This window comes from Cornus florida, unplaced genomic scaffold (genome assembly GCF_030987335.1).
Source record: "Cornus florida cultivar Cherokee Brave unplaced genomic scaffold, ASM3098733v1 CherokeeBrave_3.0.0_Hap2_Chr06, whole genome shotgun sequence".
NCBI lineage: Eukaryota > Viridiplantae > Streptophyta > Magnoliopsida > Cornales > Cornaceae > Cornus > Cornus florida.
This window is the reverse complement of record NW_026775576.1, coordinates 100,284,520-100,300,791: the sequence shown is the minus strand read 5'-3', so window position 1 is coordinate 100,300,791 and position 16,272 is coordinate 100,284,520. Positions and strand designations below refer to the sequence as shown.

Genomic DNA, 16,272 nt, shown 5'->3' with positions numbered 1-16,272 from the left:
TGCAAAAAACAATTTTCTTTTTCTTAATTAAGATATTACAAAAACACCTGAAAAGATTTGTTTTCATCATCCCACTTGAGAGTTGATGCTCTTTTATATCTATATACATGAAAGGAAAAATATAAAGAGCTTAAAATTCAAGAATTTGGTGATTTATGACTAGAAGAAGATAATGATGATGTGGAAAAAGAAGACATCAGTGTTGAGTCATGACATGTGCATTTTGGATTGTGTATGACTTTCTTCCTACTAGTGTCAAGTTTCGAACAGAACAAACAGTACCTTCGTCGATTTTTTTCTTCCCTTTCATCTTCATCATTGTCAGAGACTCCAGAGTCATCTGTGGGTTCTTCTTCAATGTTCTCCTCTGCCTCAACCTTCATGTCTTCACAACTGGTGTAGATGAATCCAAACATTGAAAGAATTATCAAAACAAACTTATCAATGCGTTCATCGCACCAATTCCTTCCTTGCTTCCAGAACATAAGAGGTCCAACAATAATTCCTGCACCTACCCCAAATCCCAGTCCTGGGAATATGAACTGCCAATAAAATTCCCTCACCAAATTTGATCCTGAACCAACAGAAGTTGGTGATGGTGACGGTGATGGTGATGGTACCTCACTGCAATTTGTGCTCAAAGGAGACCCACACAATCCCTTGTTTCCTTCAAAGGAGGTTCTAGAGAATGTTTGCAATTGGTAGCCTGCTGGGATCCGTCCAACCAATTGATTATATGACAGATTCAAGACTGAAAGGAATGTAAGACTTGCAAGCTGCGTTGGGATCCTCCCAGTCAGCACGTTATTCGAGAGGTCTAATGATCCGAGCTGTTTCAAGTTTCCTATTGATGCTGGGATTGAGCCGCTGAGGGCGTTGTGTGACAAGTTGAGAACGTAAAGTGATGTGAGTTGTCCAGCAATATCTGGTATACTTCCTTGGAAATTGTTGCTCGATAAATCAATGGATGTGAAGATGGTTAGAATTTTCACAAGCTCCATCTCTAACCCTTTGTTGACAACTGTCACCGTGTCCAGATAATAGAAGTGATTGAGTCGTAGAAATTCAAAACGCAAGTGACTGAGCTCTGGTAGTTCATCATCCTTGTCAACCATCATTGCCCTCCAATTTAAGAAGCATCTTGGTGGCAGATTACCTCTGAAGTTGTTGAAAGCTAGATCAATTATTTGGAGATTTGGCCAACTGCCATTGCTGTACCCTGAACAGTTAAGGCCTCCTTGGAACTTGTTGGACCGCAAAACTAGAACACGCATACTTGATGAATCTTTCAAGAAGCACGGAAAGGTATCATTTATCTCATTATTCCCAAGGTTTAAAACTTCTAACATTGTGCAGTTGGCCAAGGATTTGGGAATTTGTCCTTCCAAAAGATTCCCATTGAGATCTAGAGTCTTTAGTTTACAATTGTTTGGAAATGTCCTTGATATATTGCCACTAAGTTTGTTTTTCCGTAGATTCAATACACCAAGAGTCATGCTACTGCTTTCAATCAAACATGAAGGAATTGTGCCACTCAAACCATTATTAGACAAATCAAGAACTTGGAGATAGGTTGCATTGCATATTGATTGAGGGATGGCTCCAGTAAGGCTATTATTCGAAAGAGAGAAGAAATAAGCAAGATTGTTAGCAATATCAACTGGAATAGAAGAGTTGAAATTATTGCTCGAGTAGTCCACAAAGGTAATAAACCCAGGTGGTATTGGGATCTCTCCGTGGAGCTGGTTTGAGCGTAGGTCAAGGACGCTGAGACTCATAGGAGCATTATAAGGCTTTTGCACATCCACTAGTAGATTATAAGAGAGGTTCAGATAAGCTAGAGTTCCATTCCCAACTTCCCAGATCCAGTTTGGTATTTCTCCACGAATTTGATTGTCTGAAAGATCCAATTCATAAAGCCTTGATTGGTACTTGAGGTTAGGAAAACTCTGCAATTTGCAAGAAGCCAATCTTAATTTGGAGATTTGTGGTAAGGAAGACAAGGTTGAACTACTGCCACTTGTATCAATTGACAAGCTGTTGTATGAAAGGTCAAGTGCAGTGAGATTAGGGAGCCTTGCAAAATTTTCCAGGTTTATAGGGCCACTGAAGTTGTTTGACGAAATTAAGAGGATGTTGAGCCTTTTAAGCTCAAAGAAAGATGTGGGAATGGGTCCTGATAATTTGTTACTGCTCAAATCGAGTGTATCCAATATAGAGGACGAGGCATTTGGAAGTCCATTAAGTAGACAACCAAATTGATTAAATGAAAGCTGAACTTTCTTCAGAGATGGGAGCGTCAACAAAGATGATGGAATACTCCCATTGAGTGAATTGTAACGCAAATCGATGTATGTAAGATTCAAGAGGCTATCGAAGTGAGTGGAAGGAATTAGACCCGTGAAATAATTGCGAGACATGTCCATGTGGGTGAGATTTTTCGACTTCTGAAATGTTGGGATTGGACCAGTGTAGTTATTGGAAGAGAAATCCAAATAAACAAGATGGGTGAGGTTTGACATTGAATTTGGAATTGATCCACTGAAGTTGCAATTGACAAGCTCTATCCTGGACAGTATCGTAAAGTTATCAATTGAGTTTGGTAATCTCCCTGAAAAATTCGTATAGCTAAGAACCAAATTTTGGAGTGATCCATATTGGTGAATTTCTGGCAAAGAACCATTCAGTAATTGATTGTTTGATAATTGAAGCGTCTGTAGAGCTGGTACCTGGAAGATGTTGTCTGGAAACACTCCTTGCAAATTACAATTGCTGAGACGCAACACTGTTAAATTTGTGAAATTTGTGAAGAAATCTGGAACTGTAGTCGACAGATTGTTCTCACTCAGATGGATCACTGAGAGATTGCGTAGATTGGAGAGATTAGAATCGAAAGGGCCTGAAAGATTGCAATTGGACAATCTCAACACCCGCAAATTGGGCAACGATGATGACAAAGCCTGGCACCACTCCTTTCCCTGTGCCGATATCTTTACACCATTAAGATGAAGTTCTTCAAGTTTGGTGAGGTTCTGAACAAGCCTTGACAAATTTGGATTCTCAAGTTCCAGAGGACTAATAGTACCACTACCAGGGGAAAAGGTTGAGAGGTCGAGAGTAACCAACCTCATCATGCTTGAAAGTTCCATTGGAATTTGGCCAGCAAATCCGGCATTTGACAAATTCAGGTATGTCAAAGTGGTGAGGTTTCTCAGTGGAATTTGTGTAAAGTTGAAACTATTATTAGCCAGATTGAGACTCTGAAGAGACTCAAAACTAAAAAGAGCACTGGAATTGTCGACTCCACCAGAGATTGATTCGCTGCTGAGGTCGAGACCTATCACACGACCAGTAGCGTTGTCGCAAGTCACACCACTCCAACCACAGTAATCGGTGCTCTGATTCTGATTCCAGTTTATGAGCTTGGGGGAAAATGAAGAATTGAAATGGAGGCTGTTCTTCAATTGGACCAACAGGGATAGCTGATCGTTCAGACATTGGCCAGAAACAAAGTCTGTGTTGATGCCAAACAAAATTGTGAATAAGGGTATGAAGAAAAGCCATGAAAGGAGTAGAATTCTCATTGGACACCGTTGTGAGAGACACCCATATGAGGGATAAATGAGGAGACAATGAAAATGAAACAGCAACCCCTCAACTTCAACTTTAATGGGTTTTGTAGGTAAGGAAATGTTACAAAAGCAAAAGACTTGATAAGATGAAAAAACAATGAGAAGAGGCAGTTAAAGAAGAAGAATAGTGTGTGGTCAGAGAAAGAGACCTCACAGTAAACTCAAACCGCGTGTATTGAGTTGTACTATAGTCTTTGTACTGATTGAATCGGACGCGTTTTGTTTTCTTCCTTTCATTTTCTTTATTTCATGTCCGCGACTTTGAAGCCTTTCTTATTTTCTATTTTTCAGTTACTAGTCTACGACTTTGGCTTTATATATACAATTGAGCTTAGCTATATATATATATATATATATATAGCATAGTCAAATAACCAACCAAGGAAATTTGTAGTGGGTTTGGCTCCTCTCCATTGGATTCTCTGTACTGAAGTTTGCATTTTTTGCTGACAGAACGTGTTAACATGAGAAAAAAAATGGAAAATTTGTTATATATATACATATAAAAGTGTGTAGGGTCCCTAATATGTTATGTCATCCATGATATCACATTTTTAAGGCTTACAAGGAAAGACATCATTAGTGACCCAGACGAAGCTAGATTTGAAGCCTATAAAATGGCATTATGTATTTACTGATTTTGATAGACCGGATTCTTTCATCTCTCTCTCTCTCTCTCTCTCTGTGAAAGTTTCTTTTCGCTTCTCTAATAAATATTGCGCTCTCTCTCTCTCTCTCTCTCTCTCTCTCTCTCTACATATATATTTATTATATATTATCAATACGAGCTCTGTCCATTTCAAATTTTAAAAAAAAGCTCTCTCTCTTTCTTTCTATCTTAACTATATATTTATTTTGTGATATTACTTTTGATAAATTGTTGGATTTGTTTGCTTTGTCAAAGAATATTATATTTCTGACTCCAAAGGTTATTCTGAAAATGTCAAACTTGACAAAACTGAAATTCGTGACCTTGGACATTTCTGACAAAAATTATTTATCTTGTATTCTGGATGCTCAAATCCATTTAGATGTCATGGGCTTGAGAAACACAATTAAAGAAGAGAATGATGCATCATTACAAGATAAAGCGAAGGCCATGATTTTCCTTCGACGTCATATTAGTGAGGAGTTAAAAACTGAATACTTCACTGAAAGAGATCTACTGTGTTTGTGAAAAAAATATGAAAAAAAGATATGATCATAAAAAAACAGTTATCCTTCCAAAGGCTCGGGCAGATTGGTAGCAACCGTGGTTACAAGATTTTAAAATTGTGGCTGAATATAACTCTACCCTATTTAAAATCAGCTCTACATTGAAATTATGTGGTGATACCATTACTAATGAACTTTTGTTAGAAAAAACATTCACCACATTTCACGCCTCGAATGTACTCTTACAACAACAATATCGAGAGCGTAGATTTGAAAAATATTCAGAACTGATATCATGTTTACTTGTGGTAGAGCAAAATAACGAGCTTCTGTTAAGAAATCACCAATCTCGTCCAACTGGATCGACACCGATCCCTGAAACATATGTTGCCTCATCCCTTGGACGTGGACGTGGTGATAGAAATGACTATAATAATGAATATGGTCGTAGTAAAAATAACTACCACAATAATGAATATGGTTGTGATAAAAATAACTACCACAATAATGACTATGGTCATGGTAGAAATCACTCATATTACCGTGAAAGATATCAATCCTCAAATTTTTGTAATCAGAGATCCACACTATATCCCCAAAGGAGAGATTATAATGAAATGAAACAAGTAAAAGGAAAGGATATGGCTCAACCTCCCAAAGCACATAATAATATTTGTTATTGGTGTGGCAAAACAGGGCATTGGCAAATCATTTGTCGTACACCTAAGCATCTGGCTGAACTTTACCAAGCCTCAATGAAAGAAAAAGGGAAACAAAAAGAAATGAATTTCATTGATCATGATGAGCCAGTTGAAATCACAAATCTGGATGTATCAGATTTTTTTGAAGACCGTGATAGAAAGAAAGACTTCCTGATTGGTGATGAAAATGTTCACACTAATTATTCCTATTTTCTTTTTATGTTCTGTCTACTATGTTTTTATTTTCTAATTTGTATTAAAGTTTCTTTTGTTATAAAAGTTTCTTTTCTGATAAAGAAATTTGCATGAATATGAATGGATCTGACTAGTTTCAAAATAAATAGAGAAAATATATGTCTTGCAAATAGTGGAAAGACACACACAATCCTTCACCATTAAAAATATTTTTCTCACATAAATTTGATAGACACTAGTGTCAGTACAATATCAGGTTTCACCGACTTGATTGAAGGCTCCGGACGAGCCAACATTATTTTACCACATGGAACAAGATTACAAATCAATGAATTGATGGTTTCAATATTTTTTTGAATCATATATATAACATTTTAAATACATATATTACACATAAGTACACAACACTAATACTCCCTCAGTTCTATATTAGTAGTTCATTTGCTCCTTTTAGAATGTCCCAAATTGAATGTTCACTTTGAAAAGTCAAACAAAATAAATAATTTGAAGCTTGAAGACATATTATATATGTTAACTTTTCAAAAATCTTACAACTTGGTGTTATATATATTTAAAGCTTGAAGAACATATTAATAATTTGAAATGTGGACAATGCATTAATTACATGTGTAACGACCCAGCTCCTCATGGATCCGGATCATTAAACGGGTCCTTACCCGACCTAAAAACATCTAAGGGTAATACGGTCATTTCACGTTAAATTTAAATATCAAGTTCCGAAAAGGGCAAATTGGTAAATTGCCATATTTCAATAAATTAAAACCCAAATGATGTAATGGTCATTTACTTGCATCCCATAATAAATAAATAAAAAAGAGGTTCGGGGCAATATAGTCCTTTCGGTAGTTAAAATATAATTATTGCATTTATTGGGTTATAAAATAATTACTTGTAACCTCACTTGGGTGCCAAAGTGTAATTTAAGAACTTAAATAGTAATTACATATATGACGTAAACCGGTCGACGTATATGCATCATACGTCGACTGGTTTGGGTTATGAACAGTGGTAATACCCACTACCGAGATACCGGTCGAGGTATGGGAAGCCACACGTTATGAACAGTGGTAATACCCACTACCGAGATACCGGTCGAGGTATGGGAAGCCACACGTCGACTGGTTTGGGACGTGATACTGGTCGACGTATGGAAAGCCACACGTCGACTGGTTTGAGACGTGATACCGGTCGACGTATGGGAAGTCACCCGTCAACCAGTTCTGGGAAATTTTCACTTCCACCTCCCATTATCCAGTGATAACCTAAATACACCAACATTTGGTAATTAACCACAAATTTAAATACATTTCAACACTAAATTGCAATATCAACCACCACGTTCTTAACGTAATTTGCCACACGTTACTTAAAATACACAAACTAATTTTGAGTGACTAAAATTTAATTACATTCTCTCAAATAACCATATACACAATGAACCTTAATACAACAAATATTGTAAAAATAATACACCTTGAGTTAGTACTTTACAAAATTAGGTTCATTTATAAAAGATAGGAAAAGAGGCATTTCTCTATTCCAAGCTAAGGCTAAATTGGATTATCGTCAGCTACTTCTTTTCCATGACCTGAAAAATGTAGAATATGATGGGGTGAACAATATGCTCAGTAGGTGACATTTAAGACACGTCTCTTGTGTCCCCATGAATCCAACCAAAGAATAGGACAATAGGAATGGGGATCATACATTGTCGGAATAACACAACATAACAACAAGTCTCATTATAAACAATAGAATGCTATGGGATGCAATGTATGCCGATGTCGCTCCCCATTTTCAAAACCTTCACTTTCAAACCGTTAATGTAACCCCCTTTGGTACCCCCTCAGCACCGAGAGAATGATTGGCTACTGTCCCTACACCATTGGTGACTCCGCAGAGTCATCGTGGGGCCCAGATAGCTCAACCACGCTAGGGCAATCTCCCTAGTTCCCTCTAGGTTACATTAACTTACCGGCCCATTGGTGACTCCGCAGCGACCGGGGTTAATCAAAACCATTTCATCAAAACTTCTTTCCCAAATTCCCCTTTTTCATTTCAAAACAATTTCTCCTATTTATGCCCAATGCTAGTGCATAGATGTATCAATGCCATGCCCATGCTCATCATTTCACAATTGGCCAAGTTTAATTAACAAAGCATAGTTCACAAAAATTTCTAAGGAAACTAATAACATGTTCTCAAACAACAAGAATCTAGCAAGATGAACACATATAGTCACTTAATCAAAAAATATGCATACATATCAACAATTCTCTAGGTATCAAATAATTAATCAAATTAATCAACAAATAGAGGGAATTAACTCACTAAGGTACAAGATTTCATGGATTAAGGGTCCCTACCTCTTAATTACGCAAAGCCCTCAAAATGGCCTAGATTTTCGAAGTTGCTAGGGAGATCCAAATCTGAAATTGTTGGTATCAATGCGTAGAGCTCGTCGTGCTCTCCGTTTTGCCTCAAATGACACTTAAATCCGGCAAGTAATGAAGATGGAATCATAGCTTGAAGTTTGATTATAAAATTGAAAGAAAAATGCAAGGAAATGAGATTAGAGAGAGACTTACGGGAGAAGTGAGATTTTGAGACAAAAAATGTGGTCTCTAAGTCATTTAGATGGTGGTAGTGGGTCCCACCCATTTCTTTTATAATTTTTCTTTTTCTTTTGCCCTTTAATTCTCACCACACACCTATATGTACACATATTAAATTATAATCATACACAACACATTAAATAAAATAAATATGATTCAAATGAATCCAATTAAAATCCTTATGCTTGACAATTCTAGTAGCGGGTCCCACACGGGACCGTCCGGCTCGAAAAGCTGAAAAATGTAAAAAATGGTCACCCCTACATTTCAAAGAGTCTTGGACTCAATGAAATGCCCCAAACAAATTCTAGGACACAACCGGTACATTCCACAATATCCGGTAAGAAAAATGTGAAAAGACGAAAATGCCCTTGCGGCGACAAAATTCTGGAAAAATGAAAAACGCTGAAAATCGGAAACGTCACAATCTACCATTCTTACAGAGATTTCGTCCTCAAAATCTACCCTCCTTAAAAGAAGGAGGCCCACAGCCACACTTTTACCAAGATCGCCCTACAAAACTCCGAGACTATGAACCCACAGACATTATTGCCCTTGACACCGGACGTCATCCGGCAAATACACACCATTATCACCAAAACCCAAAATGGTACTCATTTCTCACCTCATCATAAAACAAGACCAACTAGGGTCCACGCCTAACTCAAAACAAACATCAGTCCACTCCACACAACCCTGAAAGACTCCAAAGCCCAAAAGAAAAATGGTCACCACACCACCAATTACGACAACATTCAACCTTAACTCATTCATCAAAGGACACACAAAATCTCAATTATATACATCCCCCTCAGATCAAGCACTCGCTATCCAACACAGAACTACACAATCATATGACTACACTAGCGACTACTAATCGTGCTATACGACAATCATTATACTTATCAATCTCAAGATGACCAAACAATAACCCTCCCAACAGCTGCATAAACATTTGTCACCAAATTCGTAAAGTATACTATCCTATACCCAAGACACAAATCATTGAATCAAGATTTTTAATAATTAATGATCGAATCACAAATCCTCAAAACACAATCTTCAACAGTCAATGGTTGCATCACAACCCCCTTATCGGATGCTTGATCCTCCCTAACACACCTCATCACCTGAGACAAATCATCCAAACCCACACTGTCAAACTGACACAACACCTAATACCATGCTCTTACTATTTATGACAACTTGAAATAATCATTGACCTTTGACCTGACATCGTGCTAAAGATGGATTGACTCAGGAGAAATGGTTGGCCAGGCCATTCTCATCATCGATCCAGTCTCAACATAGACGTCGTTTCTGTCCTCAGGTCTAAACCTCAAACACAACCCTACATAGTCCACAAAACAACTATGATATCCACTCACTATCTATCCGTTGCTATACATAACCTCAATAACTATACAATCATAAACCTATCCTCAGAATCCCAATCATATCCTAATCATATAACCATAATAAACAAAAACAACCTGGCACTAACTGTTTCAATCATCAACCAACATCAATGCTCCCAAATCTTCTCATAATACCAATACTAGGTAAACAATTCCATAACATCACTCGATTTAATTCTGACCTCGTCAAAACATTCAACACAACCATCCCACGCTCGAGATCTTAAAACCAAAATCAATCATTCCTATTACCCTCAATGGAGTCCCATAATCATTCTCTAACTGCATAACATTCAACAATACCAACACTTGCCCTCAAAATATCACTAGAATCAATCACCTATATATATATATAAAAGCATCTGAATACATGAGTTGTATCACATTACCTATTCATCCTCAACTTTTCATTCATGACAATATCCTTGTTGCCACCGCAATTAACAAACATTAGAAACACCGTCCCCATTCGGCAACCTGTGCCTCATTTCCTACCAGTCAAAACCATTCTCAAAACAAACGCTACGAAACTAAAGGCTATACCTCCCTCCGTGGAAGTAAGTCGACCCCTTTAATCAGAACTTCATTCGACAAACTCTAACAGCGTAACACCCACTCACAAATCCGTTTGTCCACGGACGTGCACAACTTCTAGATAGAGACAAGACCCACAACAAACGACGCCTTTGCTAAGACTAGAATAAACGGAAGGGTAATAAACCCTGCTCTCACAAGAGACTAACAACTCGCACCTTAATGAACCAGACACCCTATCACAGATTACTCACCAATCGTCCAACCATGGACATCCAATCTCACCTGAGATGAAATGAACTCCTTATACCCAAGGAGAAGAACCAATTTGGAACGCATACGGAACCACGAACACCAATCTAAGCGACCTCTCCCATTACCGGACCGTCCTACACAAACAACACAAAAACCTTGTACACACTTCCCCGCAACACTATGCTAACCAAAACTAATCAGATAAAGACACCAACGCCCTTAACATATTGACACTAGGAGTCATCTCTATACGTTGGACACTGCGTCCCATCCTACCCGTTAATCACCCAATGAAAAACTCTATGAAATATTAAGACATAAAATCACCTGTTCCACCCCTACCCTTTGAAGTCTACACTGCCTCAATCACTACACGCGCAAGACCCGTGATCTCAGTCACAATACCCATTGACTCTTCAAAAGAAAAAGGTGCCTATAGGGCAATACCGCTCTCACTAGTTCTAAAAACTAAGCTATCCATAATCGCCATAACTGGTGTACAATCCCATTACCTACCTGTCAACACATAACAACACTCATAATTTTCAACCTACATTTGGATCACACCTCGAACCATTAAGCTCATTAATTCCAACTTCGCGTCATAACATCTTCACTGCCCTTCATTTAAGATAACGGTTCCAGCCTATCACCCCATCAAACCATCAAGCCTCAACCAAACAATTCTTCTTTCAATAACCTTAATGTAACGCCATCACAACAATAAAATGAGCACTACTCTCAATACTTCTTACAACGACCACTATTTACCACTTGAAAAGAACATCCATAAGGCAGTGTCATGCCGACAAATCCTCAAAATAAAAATGAGCATAAAAATCTAAAATGCTTAACACCCAATTGTCTAAATCTGTCAACGATGCAATTAATCACCATTTTCTTTCCAAGTACTAAGGTCACCCCTAAACTGACTTACTCTTCAATACAAGAACCTTAAGTTCCAACACCTCATGATCATCATTCCCAAGATAACTGCACAAACTCTAATCCCTTGGAAACAATAAGCTTCCATAAACCAACCGCTCATTCAAAAGGGATGCTAACTTGACATGAGAACATACATCACTCGTGATACCCAACAACATAGTCAACAACCCGTTACAAGGAAAGAATCATTCGTGGCACACTACAGAAACAGTCCCTAGGAGGAAAACAAACACTACGTTAAATGGTCAATCACCTATACTGAAGTAGACGATAACTACAAAACAACAATCTTTAATTGGTATCCAACTGGACACTCAAGTCACCTACAACTGATCCATCCAACCAAACAAAAGGGTATACAACTGTTACACCCCCGACACTATCATTACCCAGCCAATCGGTACAATTATTATCCAACATAATGGAATGTCCACATTGATTTCATCTGAGTTGTGTGCCCGTAGCTCGCTCAGTGTGGTAGCCTTCTGGTGCCACCTGCACACGCTCACACACACCCGCCCACAAGGCCATAAAACAAATAAATCAAATAGAACAGGCCACCAAGCCCAAGAGGTCACTCCTCATCCTGGTTCAACACAATCTGTGACCAACACTCTATGGTCACAAAACAACATCACACTTAGCCTCTGCCTTCCTCATTGGAAATCATAACAAAAGGTGTAACCTACTCATCTCATCGCCAACTCAAGATCAACCTCGACTTTTACTCCCAAAACAGCAATCCAAGAGACAAATTCGTAATCTTAAACATTAATAAACTTCTAAATAAAAATCCAAACACAAACCTTGCTCAACCCGCTCAATACCTGAACCTTACAAGTTATGCACTACATACCACCTCACATCCCGTGACATCTAATCAACTTTTCTTACATGAAAAGATCCCATGACTCACACACCATACCATACGAATCCATCATTCCAAGAGTCCACTAGCTATGCTAAGGGAAACATAACTCAAACTCTCGCCCTTGCAAAAAAAATGGGAACTTCCGTCTCGGAAGACACCTAAGATCAAACTCTTCCACCGTTACTAGTCTCTAGGAAAAAGACTCCTAATGGAACAACACGTCTAAAACAAATCGGACTTAATAGATCATGCTATTCACATCACCTATGCTCACAATACTGACACCTTTCCCGTCGTAAAGGATAACTCGCAGAGCTAATACAACATAAGAACGTGTTTGCTAAACAATTACATATTGAAAACATAACACCTATTTATGGATCATTTAAGTTAGTACTACACACATATAACATATAAGCATATGATCACGTGAGTAAATTAGCACGTAGGCAATTAAACAGGTAAGCAAATGAACAAGTAAGCATGCTTCTTTAAATATCCAGACACATAACAAATAATCTCATACGTAATGCAAACAACCTCCCACGCAATCCTACATAGGCCTCTACCTGTCGTCCTAAGGTTTTCGAACCATCGCTCTGATACCATTTTGTAACGACCCAGCTCCTCATGGATCCGAATCATTAAACGGGTCCTTACCCGACCCAAAAACATCCAAGGGTAATACGGTCATTTCACGTTAAACTTAAATATCAAGGTCCGAAAAGGGCAAGATGGTAAATTACCATATTTCAATAAATTAAGATCCAAATGATGTAATGGTTATTTACTTGCATCCCATAATAAATAAATAAAAAATGAGGTTCGGGGCAATATAGTCCTTTCGGTGGTTAAAATATAATTATTGCATTTATTGGGTCATAAAATAATTACGTGTAACCTCACTTGGGTGCCAAAGTGTAATTTAAGAACTTAAATAGTAATTACATATATGACCTAAACTGGTCGACGTATATGCATCATACGTCGACTGGTTTGGGTTATGAACAGTGGTAATACCCATTGCCGAGATACCAGTCGACGTATGAGAAGCCACTGGTTTGGGACGTGATACCGGTCGACGTATGGGAAGCCACACGTCGACTGGTTTGGAACGTATGCCATAATGACCCACTCTGCCAAGATACCGGTCGATGTATGGGGACCAATTCTGGGAAATTTTCACTTCCACTTCCCACTGTCCAGTGATAACCCAAATACACCAACATTTGGTAATTAACCACCCATGTCACTACGTTCACGTACAAATTTAAGTACATTTCAACACTAAATTACAATATCAATCACCACGTTCTTAACGTAATTTGCCACACATTACTTAAAATACACAAACTGATTTTGAGTGAGTAAAACTTAATTACATTATCTCAAATAACCATATACACAATGAACCTCAATACAACACACATTACAAAAATAATACACCTTGAGTTAGTACTTTACAAAATTAGGTTCATTTATAAAAGATAGGAAAATAGGCATTTCTCTACTCCAAGATAAGGCTAAATTGGATTATCGTTAGCTACTTCTTTTCCATGACCTGAAAAATGTAGAATATGATGGGGTGAGCAATATGCTCAGTAGGTGACACTTAAGACACGTCTCTTGTGTCCCCGTGAATCTAACCAAAGAATAGGACAATAGGAATGGGGATCATACATTGTCGGAATAACACAACATAATAACAAGTCTCATTATAAACAATAGAATGCTATGGGATGCAATGCATGCCGATGTCGCTCCCCATTTTCAAAACCATCACTTTCAAACCGTTAATGTAACCCCCTTTGGTACCCCCTCAGCGCCGAGAGAAGGATTGGCTACTGTCCCTAGACCATTGGTGACTCCGCAGAGTCATCGTGCGGCCCAAATAGCTCAACCACGCTAGGGCAATCTCCTTAATTCCCTCTAGGTTACATTAACTTACCAAAGCCCTCAAAATGGCATTACCTCTAGAGGGAATTAACTCACTAAGGTACAAGATTTCATGGATTAAGGGCCCCTACCTCTTAATTGCGCAAAGCCCTCAAAATGGCCTAAATTTTAGAAGTTGCTAGGGAGATCCAAATATGAAATTGTTGGTATCAATGCGTAGAGCTCGTCGTGCTCTCCGTTTGGTCTCAAATGGCACTTAAATCCGGCAAATAATGAAGATGGAATCATAGCTTGAAGTTTGATTGTAAAATTGAAAGAAAAATGCAAGGAAATGAGATGAGAGAGAGACTTACGGGAGAACTGAGATTTTGAGACCAAAAATATGGTCTCTAAGTCATTTAGATGGTGGTAGTGGGTCCCACCCATTTCTTTTATAATTTTTCTTTTTCTTTTGCCCTTTAATTCTCACCACATACCTATATGTACACATAAATTCTAACCATACACAACACATTAAATAAAATAAATATGATGCAAATGAATCCAATTAAAATCCTTATGCTTGACAATTCCGGTAGCGGGTCCCACACGGGACCGTCCGGCTCGAAAAGCTGAAAAATGTAAAAATAGTCACCCTTACATTTCAAAGAGTCCTGGACTCAATGAAATGCCCCAAACAAATTCTAGGACACAACCGGTACACTCCATAATGTCCGGCAAGAAAAATGTGAAAAGACGAAAATGCCTTTGTGGCGACAAAATTCTTGAAAAATGAAAAACGCTGAAAATCGGAAACGTCACAACATGTCTCCTTAAAAAGTTATAAAATCAAATATGAACAACTAATAAGGGATGTAAGAGCATCCGGGGCGGCATTATGTTTAGAGTAAAAATGTGTCAGTTAGGAGAGAGAAATAGGTGGTGTGGTGAAAGAAGTGGAGTATACTCCATTCTTTTTTTCCTTTGTTTAATGAATCTGATTGAAGGCAAAAAAGCAAAAGGTAGCAATGGGTCAATTTACTTCCAAACGTTCCATTAAATTCAAACGATAATAAACGGTTATATTTTTAGCTTATAAATACTATATTTCATCTTCAATAATTTTCACCTTTAATAATTCTCTCTCTCAATATTTTTTTTTAACATTCATCTATATGGATCCTCAACCTCCATTCTATAACCCCCATCTCAACCAATCTCATAATTCCAAATTACCACCGCAACCCAATTATAATGTGGATTCTTCAATGTTTTTTCAATCCGAAAATCCATCTTAACCCCAATACTCTTATTTCTCATTCCAACCTACTCAATTCCAACCCGTACCACATCCCCATTTCCAATCTCATTACCAATTACAACCTTGTCAATACCAACCATCTCAATCCCAATCATCTCAGTTATAACCACCTCACTCCTAACCTTCTCATTTCAACATTCTCAATCCCAACCTTCTCAATCCCAACATAATTCTAGGCGTTCGAAAACAAAATTTTAAAATATTGTTTATTCATCAGCAATATGAAAATTACATTTTATTCTACTACAACAAATTTAAACATCTTCATTACCAAATTGATTCCACAAATGTTCCATGAGATCTCTCCTAAGATCGGTACTGTCTGATCTATTGCGAATCCTACTTAGGCGAGAGGAAATGTGTACCGCCAACATTAATGGGTTTCGAACGTAATGTGGAAGGGAGATTGGGTCATCTGTCGGAGGTGTCCATTGCAAAATGTGTTCACCCTCGTCTTTAATGATCATATTATGTAATATGATGCACATTCTCATTATTTTGTTTAGATCTTCTGTATTCCAATAAAGTACCGGTTGATGCGTTATAGTCCACCTCATCTACAACACACCGAACACCCGTTCTACATCCTTCCTAACAGCTTCTTGTTTGTTAGCAAATAATTTCTCTTTGACTATTATTGGGTGCGGGATGGTCTGCATCAAAGTTGCCCACTTAGGATATATATCATCAGATATGTAATACCCCATTGTACGCCGATGCCCATTCACCAT

General features: G+C 38.0%; 1 protein-coding gene across 1 annotated transcript; it reads right to left on the bottom strand.

The window, feature by feature from the left end:
* On the bottom strand, window positions 1-3,786 carry LOC132313330 (receptor-like protein 7). The gene has a single exon (XM_059812046.1). The coding sequence runs from the start codon at window positions 3,582-3,584 to the stop codon at window positions 138-140; it is 3,447 nt and encodes a 1,148-aa protein (XP_059668029.1). The 5' UTR covers window positions 3,585-3,786; the 3' UTR covers window positions 1-137.
* Window positions 3,787-16,272: the final 12,486 nt, after the last annotated feature.